We start from the raw sequence: 22,969 nt of genomic DNA, 5'->3' as shown, positions 1-22,969 counted from the left end.
TTATTCTCATAATATTTAGAAAATGTATTCTTAAATCTTTCAAGCATATTCTGAAGTATTGTATATAAAAATTAAATACAACTCTAAACTCATACCACATTATAGAAAGAAGTAAAATTAAGCTTAAGTTTTAAACTATAAAGTCTTTCTAATGCCTAAAAGAAAAACTTAATTAGAAGACTAGATCACTTAATTTAAAAATGGTCATCTCACCAGCAGTATTTGAAAGCAAAAGCATATGCAACTCTGAAAGTTTGCTTTGAAGAAAAATCTAATGAGAAACATTTATATATGGAAATATTTACATAATATTTTCTAATTCCAAACCCTAACATAATACTGTACAAATGGCAATCAAAACATTAAAGGTTTAAACCTCTCATTCAAACTTTATGAATTAGAAGTATACAACACCATGAAATTCAAAATTAAAACAAAAAAACCCTGTAACCAGTTTCATCAGTTCCTTCAGAAACTACAAATAGAATTTCTATATGAATTTGTTCTGTAAAGATGGTCAGTAAAATTATTTTGAAAAAATTAAAACACAGTAATCACTTAGCTAAAATTAGATATTAACACTGGCAGTGTTTTTTCAAGAAAATACAGATTTTTGGTAAAATAAGGTTAGATAGATGTTTTTACTTTTTATTTTTTTAACTTTTTTGTCTGCACCATGTAGCATGTGGAATCTTAGTTCCCTGACCAGGGATTGAACCCACGCACCCTGCATTGGAAGCCTGGAATCTTAACTACTGGACCACCAGGGAAGTCCTAGATATATGTTTTCAAATGCCTTAAACTCCTATTCCCAGGGTTGGATACTTCTAAGAAATACATTAACCTTATTTCTATGATTTGCTGCTCTCAGCAGGAAGCCTAAGCCATTCATTAAAGGCAGTCAAGCACACTGAAGAGACATGAGCCTCATCAATCCAATTTTATTCCTATGCAAAGTAAAATTTTCTTTTGAATAAGATTTTTAACTCTGAGGAGAATAAAACAAAAGGGTTTTCAAGTGACTAAGGAACTGCAGATAAGCTCTTCGGGCAGACCCACCTTGTTCAGGAAAGTATCTGGCAGAGAGCAGGTGGGCAGTAGCTATTTCTTGGATGAGTGATCCAGTTATGATATTAACATACATTAGATTATAAATTCTATTCAAATGTAAACTCCTTGAGAGCAAGGACCTATTCATTTCTTGATAGTTCCAAGGTGCTTACCCTAGAAGAGCATGTTGCAATTAATACTTAATTTTGTAGAAAAGGTGAATGGATGGATGATCACTGAAAGTACTGCTATAATTCACATTATTTGAATTACATAGTCGATTTGTTCTTTAACCCAAATTTCTTAATTTTATGAAGTTAGTAAAAAAAAAAATTAAGTGAGCAGTACACTAATTGCACAGAACTCTAATAACAAATTAATGCATCATAATTAAAAATGAGTTTCAAACAGTTCTAAAGCTGAGTAAGAAAAATACCACTTAGATTTTTAAAATTAATGCTAATATTGAGAACTGCTTCTGTTATCTGTAAAAGTATACTCCCTAAGAAAGTGGAAATTAAGAGAGCCTACCTTGCTAAAATACAGCAAGAGATCAGTGAAATTATTAATGTTATTAGGGTAGCAAGAATCTGCTATACAAAATGAATGTCCTATTAAAAGCAGCAAAGTTAAAACATTTAAATGAAACTACATTTGAATAGTATGTTATCATCACACAAGAACTTTTTCCCTCCAAAGAAAATATCAAACATATAAAAAAATAGAGGCATTGCCCTGAGTCGCTAATTAGCACACAAAAGGGGATAGGAGGTCAAAAATTTAAGTGGTACAAAAGGGAAATGCACGACAGAGGTGCAAAAGTGCCTTTAAAAAGTGTGCTGGTTCCCCACACACCATGAGCCCCAGGAATCAAGAAAACACACACTCTGCCGTTATAATGCTTCCTTCCTTCCTGTACTTTTATAATGAAAAATTCTATCTAGTATGGCAATGTTGACTCACATGGAAAAGATTTAGTCTTCTTAGATCATGCTTAACACAGTTTTCTCTCACTTCCAGGCCTAATTTCAGTACTAATAATTCTGAGAGAGGAATTTTTAACCCCCTCTTTTTAAAAGACTCTCAAATTAAAAAGTCACTAAATATACTACAATGGTTTGAAATATAGCTTTCCATCACATATTTCAGTTATGATTTAAGATTTTGCATCTCAAAATCCTGTTCAAGTTTTTGAAATTTCCATAACTAAAAACTTGAGTCTACTTAAAAAATTAAGGAATTATAATAGGAATTTAATTTTCAGCACTCGTAATCTATACTAGAAGCACTGGTGTTCATTAAATGTACATTAGGATGCTTACAAAGTTGTAACTTAGAACATTATCATACTTTGTACCCTACCACAGATTTAGACATTAAGCATTTATGTGTAAGTAAAGTACAGAATTGTGTCTGTAATTTCAACTGTTACGGATTTCTAAATATAAATAATACTTGTTTTTCTTCATGCTGGCTTAAGACATAAATTAAATACAATTAAGTTATATTTAATCACCTCACAAATAAGATGGATAATGGAAAGATTTTGCTGGTATGTAACTACTTAAGTCTGAGACATATCACATTATTGTTTCCAACACTTCTCTAACCTTACATTAGTTTTGAAGGTTATATATACAAATATGTATATTTCCAAGTTAGGAAAAAAACCAAATATAACAAAATTATACTACTTTTTATATACAGTTTTGATTTTATATTTGGTGTTGTATTTAAATCTTACATTTTAAGAGGTTTGTAGTGGGGAATCTGGGAAAGATTGAGGGAAGGAGGAGAAGGGGACGGCAGAGGTTGAGATGGTTGGATGGCATCACTGACTCAATGGACACGGGTTTGGATAGACTCCGGCAGTTGGTGATGGATAGGGAGGCCTGGCGTGCTGCGGTTCATGGGGTCGCAAAGAGTCAGACACGACTGAGCGACTGAACTGAACTGAGTGGGGAGTCTGCTTACTGAATGATTAAATTAAATGGTGAGTAAATACAATATTCAACCCAAAGAGACAAAAATACAGAAGAGCACAGAGCAGTAGTCTTTTCAATGTGACAGATTTTAAAACGTACTTTCACATGCTTAATCAGAGGAACTGAAACCTAAATTAGGTTATTTTTATATCTACAACTCTTTAAGCTGTTGGAACTTATTTTTAAAGGCCAACTGCTAATTATCATCAACATGCAGTATTTCAAATCACTAAATACATCTTAACTACCTGGATTCTAAAGACATGGGCCACTTAAAGTCACAGGCACGCGTGCACACACACACACACACACACACACACACAAACGCACACGCCCCTACCACTGTTAGATTGTCAAGCTTTGACAATTATTTTAATTATACAGTAGGCAAATTCAAGCTGATACACATCTTAATGAAAAAATAAGTAGCCAGAAAGAAACCCACTTAAAAATAGATCAAGGAACAACATAGACTTAAATCTTTTATAGTCTTTCTAATAGAAGGGAACCAGTTCCATCTATGCCTTGAGTAACAGTATTTTCCAATTAAGAGACTAACATCTTTCCCCATAAGAAACTTCTCATTTACAATGGTATGGTGTTTTAAAATAAGGGCGGAGTAAAGGAGGAATTACACATACATGATTAAATTTCTTGTTTGTTAAATCAAGCTTTATTGATAAAATGGAATTCAGAATATCTTACTAGGAACAGCAGCAGGCCCAGCCAATCATGATAGCAAAAATGTGGCAGTCTCCTACTATTTGTAGGAAGCTGCTGCTTATCAATTAGTAATTAAATGTAAGGACTTGTAAAAGAGGTGCAAAGAATCAAGGCATTTTAGCCCCAAGATTGATATTCTTATGAATATATTCTATTACCTGCAATACTCATGGCAACAAGGAGAGAACCTAAAAGACAGTTAAATGAAGGGATCAACTTTATCAACAATTCCAATCCCACTGCCAAGAACATTAAAATAGTTTGCAATTAACTCCCTGGATATTCAGCTTTGTAATAATATTCTGGAATAATTCTCCATAATCAGGTGCACATGTGAGTGTCTAGCTGACATGGCTGCTGCTCTTCCTGTCCCAACCCCAAGTCCAAACACAACATGACTTGAAAGGACTATATATCTGTTGCATCACACAATAAGCCAAATATTTCTTATAACTTCGATAGTGATTTAAAGCAGTTCATAATTAAATATGAGCATTTTGTACAAGGACAATTACACTTTACAAAAAACAAAATCATACAACAAAAATTGCTGGAGTCTGATTTACAACATATGAATTATGGTTTGAAATCACGTTTACATAAGTCTCAAATTTACAACAACAAAAAAAATCAGTTCTGGGCTAGCTGTTGTACTGCTGAAGTTCTCTGGTGTAATCATTCTCACCCATGTCATATATGCCCTTCTTTAAAGTTGAGGATGGATGTTTAAAAGGTTCAATGAAGTTGAGCTGTACTCTCCTTTGGAGGTGAAGGTAAACTCCATGGCTAGATGAGCAGTTTTACCACATATCATCAGTTGATGTAGAGTCCTTTATTGAAGGAAACAAAGCAAAACAATGAACTAAATTAAAACTTAAAGATGCATTATTTTCTGGGTAATGCAGAAAGATAAGGTTTTGTAAGATTGATCTTTAGAATATAAATGTTTTCTATAGTATATATGTACATGTGTTTATGAAATATCAATATATAATCTGTTCCAAGAATTGTTACAAGGCAAAAGAATCGGACACAACTTAGAGACTAAACAACAAGAACCTTTTGGTTTGGTTTTGGAGTAAAATATTTAATATAAGATTTTACGATGAGGTTGACCAAATGTATTTCTAAACCAATAAATTACCAGAAAGAATTTTATTTTTCTCTTCAATAAACCCAATTTATTTTTAGAATATTATCTTTATAAATTTTTATTGCATGAAAACCTCAAGTAACAAGAGATTTGAGGATGCTTCATAATGCAGTATATAAAATATTTCAGAGCCAGGCTGAAATGATTTTAAGTTACCAGTTTTTTGTAATCACAACAGTACAATCGAATTGTAATAGAAAACTTAATTGAAGAATGTTGCTGTTGTTTAGTCACTCAGTCATGTCTGACTCTTTTGCAACCCCATGGACTACAGCCCATCAGGCTCCTCTGTCCATGGGATTTCCCAGGCAAGAATGCTGGAGTGGGTTGCCATTTCCTTCTCCAATAGATCTTCCCAACCCAGGGATCAAACCTGCATCTCCTGCATTGGCAGGCAGATTCTTTACTGCTGAGCCACCAGGGAAGCCCTAATTGGAGAATACAGCATTCTAAACATCTTTATATAAACAGAATTCTCTACTTTAGTATTTAAATGAAATGTGTAGGGTTCCTGGCAAAGAATGGGTATTAATGGAGATGGGCATTCTGAGGTTCTGTTGCAGCTGCTTACAAAACTCAGAATCAATTCAAGAAACTGAGCAGAGATACTCCCAACTTCAAAAAAATATTTAGTGGGAAAAAACTTCTGAAGTTGATTGCTTGAAGAGGCTTAAAAAAATAATTAAAAGGGACTTTCCTCCTGTTTGAGTTAAATGGCCACTCACCATGATTAATGTCCTCAAGCACTACAACTGTGATACAGGCAGAGTGTAGAGCAATCAATCAGGGGTGTGTGTAAGAGAATGGGTGCAATAAACAGCTCTGCAAAAATAGGTAGCAAGGATATGCATTTAGAGTGGAAGGGAAGGGAAAGCAGAGGAGCTAAAATGTTACTTACGGTGTCATCATTTTTGTATGGATTCAGTCTATTGTAAACGGCTTCAATTACATTCCGCCTAAATTTAGAAAAAAAAAAATACAGAAAGTTTATTCTTCAGAGCACAAGACTGCTTAATAACTCACAGCCAGGTGTTCATTAAAATGTCAAGGATAATCATTCACAAATTATTTTACTTATATTTCTTACTGCCAATAACTGAGCCTTATCTTAAGATATTTGGGCCCCATTGTTGAAATACAGGTGAATTTATTCTAAAATGTACCATTCTACTAATACAATTAATAGAAGAAAAAAGTCATGGCTTGGAAAAAAAAAATCAGTCTATATGGTCTATGTCTATTTGAACTGGCATTTCGTTTTTATAAGTCAAAAATGATGATACATTTCTTAAAAAATAATATATTCTGGTTAAGAGTTGAATGTTTTGAAGTAGATATAACTTCAACATCTGTTATAGTAAAATAATTTAGATATTTTACATATAGGTTTCTGCTTTTCATAATGCCCCTTTAAAAAAGCTCTATTAAAACTGAAATGTCAAATATGACATTTCCCTGGCAAGTCTAGTAATTACTTTTTGAATAATATTTTATTAGAAATAAGAATCGGTAGTGGTACTTCTGAATTATAGCCTCCCCACTTACAAAATTGACTTGAAGCAATTTTATATTCAATCATTTCACAGAATATCTTATTGGAAGAAACAATTTCCAAGATATAAATGCTTCAAACAGGAAGTTTTGAACAATTACATGATATTTTTAAAAACATGGCTACACTCACAGAACAAGTAGAGAAACAAGGAAATTTGTCAATATATCTTTGCAGATCAATTACATGGATATCTGAGGTAAAAATGTCTTAAGCCTTGAATTGTAAAACTGTGTAAAGTCTCCACTGCAGTTTACAAAGATGTAAGGTTAATATTTAACACAGATTAAGTCCAGTTCTATGAACTAAAGTACAGAGAGAAAAAAACAAGAAATGCATCTACCTATCTTCCTTCACACCAAAACCCAAGCAACCAGCATCGACATCCAAAAACATCAGGAAAATCAGATACAGAGAAATGGTCCAGGTGCAGGAAGAGACAGATGCTCATCCATGGGGTATTCAGTTATCCAGGGATTAACAAAATCAAATTATAGTAGGAATAATACTGACACCTGGAATTTTATAGCACTATGTAATTTAGTTTAAAATTTTATTTTACTGTATTATCTCATTTACACTATTATGAAATAATCAGTGTAATCTAAGCCTCCACTGAAGACAGTCTTCAGTATAATTAGTTACAATGATATTCTGATATCTATTCTAGATAAGCACCATATATCATTAACACTGAAAAGCAATGAACCACAAGTTAAACATTCTAAAGTCACTTTAGAAATTATGTAAATATGAATCTGACCTACGGACGCCAAACATTTTCATGTACTGAGACAAATGCTATGAGTATTCAAAATGTAACTTACTTGCTTGCCAGTTCACCCCCTGGTGGGAGGCTGGGTATGTTCTCACTCGCTAATGTGCGCATCACATGGACTAAGTCAGGGACGCCTTCCCCCTGCTTCTTTATGATTTCTGGGAATCAGAAGTACTTTTTTTGTAAGTGTTATTCAAACTTAATAATAATAATAAAATGAAACAAAGATAACTTAGGTTTTTAAAGATGGCATATACCACATCTGAGATTTTCTAAACTAGTACAAGGAAAGAAAAATCAAATTGAACTTCGAAAATTGATGACAAAAGGATGTATAAAATGATACAAGAGATACAATACTTTCCAGATTAACTTCAAAGACCAAATATAAACAAGATTAAAAATGTGAAAAAATTTCGTATTAAAATCAATAAAGTACATAATCGGGGATACGTGTGTACACATGAGGATATTCCTCTTAAGATGCCAGCTAGTTACTTCTGAGGAGATTAACTCCTCTAATTAGACTGGAAACATGTTTCCTGAATTTTGCTCTGAAAATACAATACACAGATTAAAAAAAAATAAACAATTTCAAGATCTTAAAAAGAAAAAAGAAACCCTATAAGTATGTGGGATTTACTGATGATACACTAACACAAATCATATTTACATGTTTATATTTACAAAATGATACTTAAGTAGCATGGGCAGAATAGGTCATACACTTGAACACTACTCGCAGCTTAACTTCTGTCTAAAGTATCTTTAAGCAATAAACAGATAAATACCATTTCCTGTTGATTATCTGAACAAAGCCTACAGAATGGAAAAAAGTCTAAACTTCATGGTAAGTTTTTTTAAAAACAAAAAATTTGATAAACCATACAACTGTATTTAAAATTGTTAATTTTAAAACATTATTATGAAATGGGAGAGTGATATGATCTACAGTATTGCCACGCAGATGCATATTGTCATTCATACCACAGAATACCAACCCATTGTGCACAACTTAAAGAGTGCTCAAATTATTCACTTTAAGTCCAAGAAGTCTTTACCTGGAGTTTTAGCATATTTATTCTAAACATAAGATCATGCCAAGAGTATTTGTGGTTATATGTTCGATTTTTTGTTTTCCATTATTTACACTAAGAAATTTTCTTTGTTATCATTGGATATCGTTCTAGTTCTCAATCTGTAAATACCGTTGAAAATAACAATGCATGTAAAGATCTTTCTTTCTTCTATCAAGTTTCAAAATATTAATTCATCATTAAAGGCACATATTAAAAGACAGACGCTGCTACCCATACTTCTTTAAATGGCTCAAATTGTCCTTTTTAGGATTAAGGCCAAATTTTACCATCTCTTTTTTTAAACCAGTCTTAAATCTGAACAAAAAGCAAGGATCTCAGATTTGGTTTGCCAAGTTCCTTTATTGTATAATTTTAACATCTAGTATATTTATTCTACAAGATTCTAATGCTGGAAATTTGCTGTACAAAAATAAAGGAATTTGATGTTTACCTAAACTGCACAATTTCACAATCTAAAGCTGTAATACACTTAACATACAGTCTCTGCTAAGCCAGTACAATTATTGGACAGATAACTAGATACAATATAAATGAACACTGATGATAAATTCAATTGATGTTTTCAAATCTAAAAACATTACCTTGAATCATCTATATTTGATGTATTATATACCTTCTTTGTTAAAATATAAAAGTTAGGATATTTTAACTGTGAAGAAAATTACAGGAAGACAAATTCTTTAAAAAAATAAGACTTTAAAAACAGTCATATCTCCTATTTCACATGGGACAATATATTTAAACTATCTGAGCATTTAACACTACACTAGCCTTACTTCTTTCTGCTTTAAAAAATAAAGAAAAGGAATTTTTAAGAAATAGTCCTTTAACTGTTCTTGGACCATACATTTCAATTAGAATTGTAAAAAGACAGAATGCTTTTATTAAAGAATATATGTGTACAGAAGATCTACGTTTCACATGCTCATATATGCTGCTCCTCCTCACTTCCCTCTGCCAAGTCTGAGAAATTTTATCAGTTATCTCCAAATTAGAAACTTTAAAGCTTGTGTAGTCAGTAGCAAATAAAAATATATAAACAACACAGATATCCTCTTAAATTGGCTTAGAAGGACCACAGCCTTAAGTGGTATGGTTTAAATTATGAGCTACATCTTTTCACAACCCTAGAGAATCAAATATATTTCGTAGATCATAGGAGAGCTTTTAAGCCTTTGTCCTTTTCTGTGGTGTGGACAGAGAAGCCAAAAGTATTCAATGCAAATAAAATAAGGTTTAGTAGGTCACAGCAATTTAGTGAAGGCATGTATTTAAAGAAAGAAAAATAGAAAAAGATATTCAGTGCCTGTTTTAAAAGCTGACTGCAGTATTTATCACTTTTTAAGACACAAAACAATTTTTACAATGCAAATAGCTACATTCTTTCTATGTTTTTAAATATAGTAGTGATTTTAATTAATATAATATTTAGATGCAGTCTCATCAAATCTACCTTGGTAAAGAATATTGTATTTCTGACATAATAATTTCCAATTGAACAGTACAAATATAACAAAACTTCAGCATACCCAAAATATTGAGTACTAATGTAAATTTTGTTCAGATGGCAATTCTTACTTGATAATAGGCAATATAAAACTTTACATTATAACATAAAATTACCTATCTAAAGCAATTATTTATAATTGCATCAAACTTAAGAGTGCACACTAAAGAGAAAAAGCAGCAATTCATTTCTAAAATTTGACTCGATTTCTTAGTAAATAAAACTAAAGTCGGTATTTCTTTAAATCAATAAGAAAACATGTACACTCAAGTTAAAGTGCCAATAAATTAAATATCAACATATCCCAATATATATTCCTCTTCAGATTTTGTATTTTTCTAAGAACAAGCAGTGTGAACCAATGTGCTGTAACTTGGTAGCATTCTAAATATTTTCTTACTGTATTATGTATAAATAACTCAAACTGATATGAATTATTTAAAACCAAGAATTTCCAAGACCCTTGGTAATAGTGAGGAGACAAACTCATTGAATAGTATGCTCAGTAAGTGAAATACTAAATACTACGTATATACTATTAATAGATATATCACTATCAAGTAGGGGAGAGAAGTAAAAAACAAAATAGCAACTCTAAGACAGTACTGGAAATCAAAACCAATCACCATTCTAACACCAGACTAATTATAACTGGTATCAAACAGTAAAAAGAGAGAAAACAAAATTAAAGTGCATATTAATTTTAATAATGCAGGCACAACAGGATTTAAGTATATAGTATATCAATGTTTACATGGTATTAAAGGTCTTTAATAGTGTATCAATGTTTACATGCTATTAAAGGTCTTTAACGTGCAAAGTAATAACATTAGGAGCCCCCCCCCAAAAATGCATTTTAACACTATCATAGGCATGTCAAGTTTTTCCTGCTTAAAGAAACTGTATAATCTACATACTTATTGCATATATGCAATAAACTGTAATTCTCTGGGGATACTTAATATTTATACCAAATAGCAGCTGCATCAATAATTATTTTAACACTTTTCAAATATTTGAAGGCAGCCTTTCTAATTGTCTCAAAGTAATCTGTAGAATTATGATAAATACACTTCTGTAATTTCCAACTTAATTTCTTGATTTTATTCAGTATTTACATTTCTGCCAGGTAGAGACCTAGTATGTCTTCTATTCAGGTTTATGTTGTCTAGGTGAGGCAGTTTATGGCTTAGGCAAGAAGCTTTGAAATAGTTTAAAATAAATTTTTAAAAGCTGTGGCACATGAAAGGTATTAATAACCAGGCTATGATCTTCAAGTTCTTATTTTAAAAGTCCCAAAGATGTTAAATTCATAAACACAGCTTTACACAAAAGATGGCATTCAAATTATCACCATCATAAATAATCTATTTATAATAAACCATAAATCAGACTTTCCTGGCATAAGATTATTCATGCCAGTGAATTAATCAAGAATTTGAAAGCATACAAACACTTTACCAAGTATCCTGAACAGAATGTACTGGGCCATACTTGTTATTTCTAATATAACTGTAATAGGACAGTAACAAATACCTCAACAGCTACTACAGAAACGCCCTTTCCCACTTCTGTACACTAAACACCAAATGTCGAAGTCACGTACGTAAAGACCTAAAAGTTAACATGTTATAAAAGTTTGATTATGCTGAGGTTTTTCTTTAATAAAGCTACTTATTTTTTGTTAAATGATCCACCTTCTACTCTGCTTTCCAGGTATTTGTCCAACTCTTCCTCCTTCTTCACTGCTTCTGGCGATACTTTGGGTGCATTTGGAAAACAGATCAATATCACACTCATGTTGTCTCGACTTCCCTGGGAAGAAAAAAGTTTGAGAAAACATTTTGTTTCCTTTTTGCTCTTCAAAGCCTTGAGAACCTTTACAGCCATGTCAATTATGCTTGTTCTAGTGAAAACATATATTGTTCATAAGGAGAGAAAAATATATATGCACATGTGGAAGGGCACCCCCCCAAATACATATATAGTACCTATGGTATATAGAATAACCAACACTCCAAAAGACAGGAAAGAAACACTACAGGTTAAACTCTACTGCAACAATAATTTTTTAAAGTTCTATAAAATAAATATTTCTGAACATTTACTGGTGGCCTACTTAACATGAAGTGATACCTAACACAAATACACATACACACATACATTGAATTCAACAAGGTAGAAAATACTAGTGATATTCTTTACAACATGATTTCATCTGTAGTTACACATATACCTGACAAATTTACATTTAAAATAAATTGTGAGACTAATTGATTTGCTTCATTATAAGTAGAAATATAGAATTAGAAATAAAACTACATATATAAAGTTTATAAACCAACTTTTAATTTTCATAATTTAAAAAAAAAAGGCTTAACTTTTAGGAAGTACATTCAGACACCTACATATTCAAAATACTATAATTACAATACTTGAATCAATTTTGGCCTCCCCACAAATCAGACTTTTCCTATTATTAATAATAACTGGGAGTTACCTTCTATAGAGCATAATGCAGAACAGATAAAGTGGAATCTGAGTCATAATTTACTAATATCTGAATCTGATAAGTCTCTTAAGAAAACAGCTTTTAATTTAGTTAACAAAGTATTGAATTCTCAAGTGCTAAAGGATAAACCTAACAAATGAATGCTACTTTGTCCCTTTTTTATAGTAAAAGGGACAAAGAACATAAGCGGCATTGTATTGTTCCTCCTAAATTCAGAAATTAACAGTGTGCACTATCAAGTTGTCGTTCTATTGATTTTTTTAAAACATATTTGTTAGATGTTACATAAACTTGATTTGTGTTGGATGTTACATAAACCTGATTTTTAATTAAGATTTTAAGTATAGCTGGCAGTTGTGCATATAAAACTACGAACAGTATTATGTTGACTTACTATTTCTGAGTTTTAAAAGAAAATCAAATATATAGCCTCCAAAGTTTTATAAAATCAGCATTTTTTAAACAAACAAAAGAAAACCCACAAAGAATTAGTACGCATTATTGACAAAATACAACAGTGTGGCAGAAAGAACACTGCAGCCAAGTCAAGGGCTTGCATTCTAGTGCTAGTGCTGCAGCTAAAGGAGTAAGCTGTGTAACATTTTAACCTTATTAAAAAGGGAGCAGCATGTTTACATGTATACATTAGCTCATTAATTTCATTCCCCAGTCTTATGAGTTAGATACTATTTTTCTCCATTCAAATAGCTGAGAGGGGCTGAACAATTTGTTCAAGACTGTACAGTACAAAAGTAACAGAGGTAAGATTTGATTCCAGGTCTGACTCAAGGGGCTTCCCTGGTGGCTCAGAGGGTAAAGCGTCTGCCTGCAATGCAGGAGACCTGGGTTCGATTCCTGGGTTGGGAAGATCCCCTGGAGAAGGAAATGGCAACCCACTGCAGTATTCTTGCCTGGAGAATCCCATGGACAGAGAAGCCTGGTGGGCTACAGTCCACGGGGTCACACACGAGTCGGACACGACTGAGCAACTTCACTTTCACTTTCTGACTCTTAAGTCTGCAGAACCTTCTGTTGCTCATCTACACAATCCCATTTGATTATCCAGACAACCCCATAGACAGGGTAATAATATCTCTCTCTTGAACAATTAAAGAAACTGATTTTCCAGATAGTTTAAAGAGCTTACCTGAAGTCATACACAGTCTCATACCAAGTTCTTCTGACTCCATGTCCAAGGCTATTTCTATTACATAACACCAAATCATCACTAAATCCTCTCTGTTGGTGCTACAGATTCATTAGAGCAGTCTCAAAGTATTTCCATAAATATACTGAGATATCACATGGTAAAATATTAAAATTCTAAAATGCCTTTCATTTATAGACAATGAGGCTTAACTCTCCCCATTCCTCTTTTGAAAACATTCACTTTGATACAGTCTTTTTACCTTTGATAATATTCCATATCAAAAAACTCAAGTAATTATGGTTACTAAAAAAGATTAAACATCCAGATAACTCTTGCATTTATGGTAACTGGATAATTTATTTCTAAGAAGTATTCCTATATTATTTTTATAATTGATGAAAAGTATCCTGCAACTGTACCAAAAACTTATTTCTGAGCTATAGGCTCTAAGATGATTTTATACTATAGTAGTAATTAAGATGCCATAAAACCATTTTGTCTTAAAAAAAAAAAAAGTCTAGCTACCTTATACAAACAGGTGTCGACTACTTCATTGCAAACTTTCTCAAGGTCATCAGTGACTTCAAGTCTGGATCTTACAAAATCACAGAGCTCTTCATTTCCCATGACATCCCAAATACCATCACATGCAAGAATAATGAATTGATCATCTTCTTCAGATCTTTCAATATCATGGACTTCAGGCTCTGGTGAAACAAGCTGCTCTGTAGGACCTTTTCCATGGACACATTTGTAATCAAAGTCCCCAAGGGCCCTCGACACAGCCAGAGAGCCATTCACACGCTGAATCATTACAGAACCACCTGCATTCTGAATTCGTTCTTTTTCCAGCGGATTACTTGGTTTGTGATCTTGTGTGAAGAAGTAAACTTTCCTGTTCCTACAAAGTAAACCTCTTGAGTCTCCACAGTTAATGAAATACGTGTGTTGAGGAGAAATTAAGACACCCACAGCTGTTGACCCACTCCTATCAGCACCATGTTTCTTCTCTGACATAACTCTCATATGTTCATCAATCTCCAGGAAGCCTGTTCTGATTCCATTCTTTACATTTTCCACAGAAGGTGCTCCTGCAGACCCTTTAAAATCCTGGTTATTGGTGATGTGATCTAACAAATGCTCACAGCAGTATTTGGCAACCTGAGAACCAGCATGCCCATCATACACAGCAAAGAATGACCATGTTTCAAGTCCACTTGGCAGACCGATCACAGCAGTATGTGCATCCTCCATTTCAACTCGCCAGCCTTGCATGCTGCTTAGCCCATATCGCAACCCATTACCCTGCCCCTGGGCATTATGTTTTTCCATCTTTGGTTTGTCTAAAAATGCTCCCATTATGTCTTGATTCTCTAGGTCTGCAAAGGAAGAGAAACAAAAAAGTTAATAACTGTCTTATAAACAAACTATCAATACATATCCAACAACCTTTAAGAATGAAGGAAATACAAAGAAAGTTTAAATATTAGTTGAGTATTCAGGATTTTCCAAAGTTTGGTTCCAAATATCTAGTTTTATTCCTATTACACAAACCTCTGAAAAAGTAAAAAAAAAAAAAAAATCTACTTACAAGGATCCAAATTTGCATGCTCCTTCCCTTAACCTTTCCTCCTGTCAGTGCCATTAACTGGGATTTCCTGCCTTTCCTCCTTCCTTATATAAGTAAGTATACCCGTCCTTTATATTCTAGCTCAAATTCTATGTTTTCCATAGGTTTTTCAGTCTTTGATAAGCCAATAAGTTATTAAATTACTGTAAGTGGTTCATCCTCAATTTTCAAGCTGCAAAGCCATTATACACACTTTATCTATTGTAACCTAACCTAGTGGTAATAACACGTATCATTATTATAGCACTTTATAATCACTCGGTATAAATAGTAAAGGAGATCAAAAGGTCTAGGACAGCACTGTGGACAAGTCTGAAAGTTTGGCTAACCTTTCCCAATAATCAAAAGCGAAAACCTCTGGCTTGCAATGGGCTTACAAGGCAGGAAGACAGTGTTCAGGATTCAGGTTGGTCTTTACTTGAGTAATAGCCTTGGAATGTAGAGACCTGGGGTCCAAGTTATCAAATGAGTCACAACTGAATGCAATCTGAAAGGAGGATAGGATGAGGTTTAATGAAGGTGAAGAGAGATGGGTAGGAGTGGGGAAAGTACCTAGGTAAATTAGGATGAACTTAGGAAACTGGGAATCTGTGATACTACGATGCTAAGGTCTGAAAAGAAGCTGGAAGAGAAAGAGGAAGAAGAAAAACAACTCAGGAACATTTCCTGGCAACCTCTCCCTCCTCCTTCATCCTACTAAAGCCAAACTAATACACAGCAGAGAAGTCTGGCTGATTGGTATGATACAATGATCTCCTGCCTACTTGTCCACTTTCATTACGGTTCCACTAATGGCAGTTAAATAACGAAAACTAGCCATTAGTCCTTTCTTAAGGTGGTTTTCATCAAATTGATACACAATACGGCAAGGGTGTTTTGATGGGACAAAAGACACAATAGTAATGACATCTTAATAGCAGACAATGTGTAAGATGAACTCTAAATCATTCTAAGTTTTGCAAGTGTTACTTCAATTTATTCTCAACAAAACTCTGAGGTAAGTTATAATATTATGTTCAGTTTATATTAGGTTGATGAAAAAGTAATTGTGGTTTCGAACCTTGAATTTTAAATCATTGTAACCAGGCTCAAACACATCTTTATTAATCAAAATAGAAACCATTACAATCAAACATTTTTGCCAACAAGAAATGTTTGTGTATTCTTGTAGTGCAAAAATCCATGCTTGGGGGGTTCCCTGGTGGCTCAGTGGTAAAGAATCTGCCTGCCAATGCAGGAGACATGAGTTCGATCCCTGATCCGGTAAGACCACACACACCTCAGAGCAACTAAGCCCATGTACCACAACTACTGAGCTTGTGCTCTAGAGCCCAGGAACTGCAGCCATTGAGCCCAAGTGACCCAACTACTGAAGTCTGCGCATCCTAGAACCTGTGCTCCAAAACGAGAAGCCACCACAATGAGAAGCCCCCGCATTGCAACTAGAAAGTAACCCCTGCTCTCCGCAACTAGAGAAAAGCCCACACATCAATGAAGACCCAGCATAGTCAAAAAAAAAAAATAATAATAATAATGAAAAATCCATGCTTGGGGATTCAATCAACTCTTGGAAAGCATTTTCTGCCTCCTGCTGACTGTGGAAACTATTTTCCCTGCAAAAAGTTGTCAAGATGCTTGAAGAAGTGGTGGTTGGTGAGAAGTCAACTGAATGTGGCAGATGAGGCCCAATTTATTCAACTTCTGAAGTAAGTTTTTCAGAAACTTTGGGCCCTTTCTGTTGACCACTGCCAGCCAGCTGCAGGCACTGCAGTTTTTGGTGCATCTCATAAATCTGCTGAGCATACTTTTCAGATGTACTGGTTTTACCGGGATTCAGAAAGCTGTAGTGGATCAGATGGGCAGCAGACCACCAAACAGTGACCATGACCTTTTTGGGGTGCAAGTTTGGCTTTGGGAAGTGCTTTGGAGCATCTTCTTGGTCCAACCACTGAGCTGGTCGTCAATGGTTGTCATAGAAAATCCACTTTTCGTTGTATGTCACAATCCAGTGAAGAGATGGTTCATTGTTGTTGCATAGAATAAGAGAAGACAACACTTCAAAATGATGATTTTTTTTTTTGGTTTTCAGTCAGCTCATGAGGTACCCACTTATTGAGCTCTTTCACTGTTCCAATTTGCTTCAAATGCTGAATGACTATAGAATGGTCAATGCTGGGTTCTTGAGCAACTTATCATGTGTTTTAAGAGGATCAGCTTTGACAATGGCTCTCAAATGGTCACTGTCAACTTCCCATGGCTGGCATCCTTGTCTTTAAGGTTCTCGTCTCCTTTGCAAAACTTCTTGAACCACCATTGTACATTTTGCCAGCAGCTCCTGAACCAAACGAGTTGTTATGGGCTGTCGCCACTGGTTTATGACCCATTTGAACTCAAATCAAAAAATTGCTAAAATTTGCTTTTTGTCTAACATCATTTCTATAGTCCAAAATAAACAGTAATAAGTCATTAGCAAAAAAACAAAGTAAGAAATGTGCATTATAATTACATTTATTTAAGAATGTATTCCAATATCCAATGGCAAAGTTCAACAATGCAAAATTGCAGTTACTTTTGCACCAACCTAATAGATGAATTTTATTGAGACTAAAAAACTTGGCCAATGTCACTCATCAGAAAAATTTAGGGGAATTAGGACTCAAATTCAAGTCTGCCTCACTCTAAAGCACCGTTTACTACTAAGGCAATGGTCTCAGACATGGTTGTACAAAAGAACTTATCTGTGGACCTTTAGAAAAAATCAAAATTAAAAAAAAAATAGAATTTCCAAAGTAGGATTGCAACCTAGGCAACTGTGTACCAGTGGTAAAGATTAGAGAGATGGAAAGCCTAGATTAGGAAGATAGAAGATGATAGAGCTGTGGTGAGGTTAAGTCATCTGCTGAAGGTCAACAGCAAGTTGCCTCATCTCTGTACCTCAATTCCTTTAGTGAGGCTAAAGGGGAGGTGGGAGGGGTTACAGCCAGCCCTCCATATCTTCGGGTTTCACATCCGTGAATATGGAGGGCTCACTATATTCACTGTACTACCCTTATGGAAGGGACTTGAGCATCCACACATTTGGTGTCCACAGGGGCTCCTGGAATCACTCCCTGTGAATAATGTTGGACAACGGTATACTTAAGACACTCGATATCACTAATCTAGCATTCTTTCTTCATCTGTACAGTGGGCATATTAACACTTACCTCTGAATGTTGCTGCAAAAGTTTAAATGAGGTAATGGGTGCAAAGTAGTTACATTGAGTATAGCAAAAATGAGGAACTCTGCAAATGGAAACTATTTAATTATTACTACATTCTCACATACACAGCCAATCTAGATTCTGTTATTACCTAATAGGGACCTTACACTTTTATAGAAAAGGCCAGTAGTTATTTTCTAAATATACACATGAAACTACCAAGCAAATGATTCATTGAAACTTTTGAAAAAATATATATTAGGAATGTAAAAATATAACAAACCAAGTCAATCGTATGATAAAATTTTAGGTCCAGCTCTGCTGCAAATGCAAAAATACAAATTAATAATTTTGTGTCTGGAGTCTCACATACTGAAAAAAAGCCATTTAGAAATCTTACCTCCTTGAATTCTGAATAATTTGCAGAAGCCTGGTGAAGCAGTTATATAAAAATAATACTTATCAGAAATTATATATAAGTAAGTATCTTCATAACTGTCATAGTACTTTGTATTGAAATGTTCAGATCGGCTAATAATGCTAGTGTTGTGATGCAACCTAGCATGTGCTCAGAGTTGACTAAATAAAAGTAGGCCAAAATGCAGGCTTTAAAAAAACAACATAAAAGGCAGACAGGCATGGAAGACAGTCACCAAGGAAAGCAGAAACTTCTTTTAGTGTCATTTTTTCCTGTGCCTACTCTATTTAATTTGTTTTCTAAATTTCTAAACTACCAAGGGTAAATGACCAAAAAAAGAGGAAAGAAGAGGTAAAGAAGAAGAGAAAATAAAGGGAGAAAAGAAATCTCAACTTTTAACTTTTATTTTTGGGACTAACAGCAAACAATAGGGCACTAATCGCAGTTTCTGGCAATGCCAATCTCAAATACTCAAGCTAAATAAAATATATTAATAAGCAAAGAACAATAAGAAGATATATTTTTAAAGATTCAGAAGTTAAAGGTGGGAATGGGTAGGAGGGGAGGGTGGTGAACTCAGTATCCATTAGCTCCAAACTAGAAAACACCCATCAATTTATGAGATGACACTGAATGAGTAAAACAATTGCAGGCTGTCAACCAAAGCAAAAAGAAACAAACCACTCTGAAAGTAGGTTCATGGAAATGAAAAACAATTAGTGAATTAAAATTTTCAATAGAGACAATGAATAGCTAGATACCACAGTTAAAACAATAAACAGAGAACCAATAAATGAGATCACTTCAAGGAATTCTTTTAGAACTCAGAAGTTCTTTCCTCATCTTGATTCCAAACATACAAACCCACCCCCGTATGTACCCATCCTACCCTCAGACCTTTCTTACATTAGAGTACTCCATCCTCTCACTTAAGTTAAATCCTTCCATTATAGTTTTGGAGACTAGGCTTCAAAGGAATCTTATATGACTTATATGTCTTCCCAGGAACCCAACACTACTATTCTCTTTGACTCCTTTTATTCCTCTCCCTTCCTACTGCAGTACAACTTTTAAAGATATTCAAACGTTACCCATTAAAAGTAAGTATTTAGATGACTCACTCCCTTTAGCTACCTCCTGCTTCTTTCTCTACAGTTGAGACTCTTTTTAAAAGTGTTGACGCTCCAAACTGTTGTCTGGCCATTCCATCAAAAGAAGTTCCTCCAAACTTAATCCAATGGACATCTGGCTGGCTGCTCACAGCAGTGATCAACACAATACTCTCTTTAAACACTGTTCCCACTGGCTTTTCAAGATGCTACACACTCCAAGCTTTCCTCCTACTCCTAGCTCTTCCATCCATGTCTCCTGTACCTCTCAAGCCATTAAATATAAGCATTCAAGGCTTAGATCTAGGTTCTCTTCTCACTCTATGCTGGCTCCTGAGGTACCTTTATGCATCTTTTTTTTTTCTTTCACAGCTTTTGCCAATGCATGTTACCATCATTCATCAAAATGAATAGAAACCAAGGACATACCTTTGATATCTCTTTCTACTTCATCTCCCATCAGTCCATCATCAAGTTCCATGGATTGTACTACTTATATTATTTAAAATATATTTTAGATATATTATTTACATAGATTTTCAAATCTGCCCAGTTTCTTCTCTAACACTAGTCTTCAAGTTATCATTCTCTCTCAATGCGTTATTCTTCGAGGTAGTGTGTGCTCCGTTGTGTCTGACTCTTTGTGACCCCCATGGATTGTAACCCACCAGGCTCCACTGTCCATGGAATTTTCCAGGCAAGAATACTGTAGTGGGTTGCCATTTCCTTCTCTGAGGGATCTTCCCAATCCAGGGATTGAACCTGGGTCTCCTCCCCTGCAGGCAGGTTCTTTACCATCTGAGCCACCACAAAAGTCCAACATAGTGTTTTAGGTCAATTGTATTTTAAACAAAACAACGCAAAATAAGACAAAATACCCCAAAACAAAAAAACAAGCTCATAAAAAAATATCATATTTGTGGTCACTAGGAGTGGTAAGAAAGGGAATTGGATGAAGGCAGTTGAACGATACAATCTGTTTAACAGTTACAAGATAAATAAGTACTAGGGATGTAAGGTACAATGTGATTAATATAATGAATGCTGCTGTGTTTTATGCATATATATATATATGTTGTTAAGATAGTAAATCCTAAAAGTCCTTATCACAAAAAATTTTTTCTTTTTTTAAATCTAGCAAGGAGATCCAACCAGTCCATCCTAAAGGAAATTAGTCCTGAATCTTCATTGGAAGGACTGATGCTGAAGCTGCAACTCCAATACTTTGGCCACCTGATGCAAAGAACTGACTCATTTGAAAAGACCCTGATGCTGGGAAAGATTGAAGGCAGAAGAAGAAGGGGGACGAAAGAGGGTGAGATGGTTGGATGGCATCACTGACTCAATGGACATGAGTTTGAGTAAACTCTGGGAGTTGGTGATGGACAGGGAGGCCTGGCGTGCTACAGTTCATGGGGTCGCAGAGAGTCAGCTATGACTGAGAAACTGAACTGAACTGAGATGACAGATGTTGAACTAAACATTACCACTGTGATTATCATTTCATGATGTATGTAGGTCAAATTATGGTGCACACCTTAAACTTACATAGTACTGTATGTCAATTACATATGAATAAGAGTGGAAGAAAAAGATAATACAAGTTTCACCATATCATTCTGTATTAAAAGTTATTCAATGACTATCCTCTCTTTAGGGGCGATAATGAACTGCTTACTATGGCTCGCATGAAATCCCTGAGTGGTCAGGAGCTCATCAACCTTTTCCAGACTTACCTTGCTTCATAATTCTCCCCACTCCATAACCACTCCACCCCAACAACATTCTCTACTCCAACCATATGGCTTTCTTAAAGTACCTGGCACTTTTCACCGGTTCCTCCCTCCAAAATAACAAATAAATGCCACCTCCTCTACTTAAAAAGCCAATCCTTCCCTCTTACTCATTCTTAGATCTTAACTCAAGTATTAGGTCTTCAGGAGAGACTCCTTCAAATACCCTGGATCAGCTCCTTCAGCATGGAGCACACAGCAGACCTTCAACAAACACAATAAAAGAACTCCAAAGAAAAAAGCAGATGCAAATAATAAGTTTGCTAATAGAAAGAGTACACTCAGGGAATAAATATAAACATAAAAAGTAAGGCTTTCTGATGGAAAAAATAGGCTACCTACTGTTTTGCTGTATTAAAGTCAAATAATATGGTATCATTTGTTTCTTCTTTAGTCCCCAGGGTGAGGTGTGTAGGAGGGTGTTAGTAAAATTTTGTTTTTCAATATATAATCCAATAAATGCTTGAGTTTTAATGTTTCAAGTGTGGTTGAATATAATATATAGTTTTGGTTTAAGCATATAGTATTTTTGATAAGTTTTCTGTCATTATCTGGCATAAAAATATTTACAGCACATAAATATGTGTAAATTATCATTTTAGACAACACCTTCACGAATTAAAAAAAGATGCTCATCTTATTTTATTCCTTATGCTTGCCTTTGTCTGATATTAAAATTTCAACCTTTGACTTTTTTATTTACTTAGTATATTTTGCTTACCACAAAGTTCTATATACTGGGACATATTATCCAATGAGTTTCTTGTTTTGATTAATCTCCTGAGAGCATTAACCTGCCTTTAAACAGATTTTATAGGAATAGTACATGTATAATACCCCTTTTCAGTGCTGGTATATTTGATAATATCTTTCAATTATCTTCATAATAAATGCCAACTTTGCAGGATCTAGATTTCTTTATCCTCAGCATTTACAGGTATTACTTCATTATTGCCTATCATCTGACATTGAAAAGAAGTTTGAGGCCAGCCGCATTTATTTTTTATTTTTGGCGTGTTTTGTCTAAATTTTCATTTTCGTTTTAAAAAATATTTTAACTTTACTGGAGTATAGTTGATTTACGGCTTCCCTGGTGGCTCAGACAGTAAAGAATCCACCTGCAATGTGAAAGGCCTGCATTTGATTCCTGGGTCAGGAAGATCACTGGAGAAGGGAATAGCCACCCACTCCAATACTCTTGCCTGGAGAATTCCATGGAGAGAGTAGCCTGGTGGGCTACAGTTCACGGGGTCATAAACAGTCAGACATGACTGAGTGACTAACACAAACACACACACACAGAATT

At 34.4% G+C, this 22,969-nt stretch overlaps 1 protein-coding gene across 3 annotated transcripts in view; it reads right to left on the bottom strand.

Annotated features, from left to right (window-relative positions):
• Nucleotides 1-3,680: 3,680 nt before the first annotated feature.
• The window catches only part of PPM1A (protein phosphatase, Mg2+/Mn2+ dependent 1A), a 40,452-nt gene continuing 21,163 nt past the window's right edge, over nt 3,681-22,969 (bottom strand). For 2 of the 3 annotated variants that reach the window (XM_027554248.1, XM_027554249.1), the window contains exons 2-6: nt 14,036-14,889; nt 11,546-11,663; nt 7,291-7,399; nt 5,810-5,867; nt 3,686-4,588 (exon numbers count right to left, since the gene is read on the bottom strand). In XM_027554248.1, coding sequence (XP_027410049.1) covers nt 4,559-4,588; nt 5,810-5,867; nt 7,291-7,399; nt 11,546-11,663; nt 14,036-14,869 — 1,149 coding nt within the window. In that variant the 5' untranslated portion in view covers nt 14,870-14,889 and the 3' untranslated portion in view covers nt 3,686-4,558. Of the gene's footprint in view, nt 4,589-5,809; nt 5,868-7,290; nt 7,400-11,545; nt 11,664-14,035; nt 14,890-22,969 lie in introns of those variants that run through there. The other variant, XM_027554247.1, reaches the window with a different exon arrangement.

The sequence above is a fragment of the Bos indicus x Bos taurus genome, chromosome 10 (assembly GCF_003369695.1).
Source record: "Bos indicus x Bos taurus breed Angus x Brahman F1 hybrid chromosome 10, Bos_hybrid_MaternalHap_v2.0, whole genome shotgun sequence".
NCBI classification, from domain to species: domain Eukaryota; kingdom Metazoa; phylum Chordata; class Mammalia; order Artiodactyla; family Bovidae; genus Bos; species Bos indicus x Bos taurus.
The sequence above is the reverse complement of the archived record's forward strand: the minus strand, read 5'-3'. Positions and strand labels throughout refer to the sequence as shown.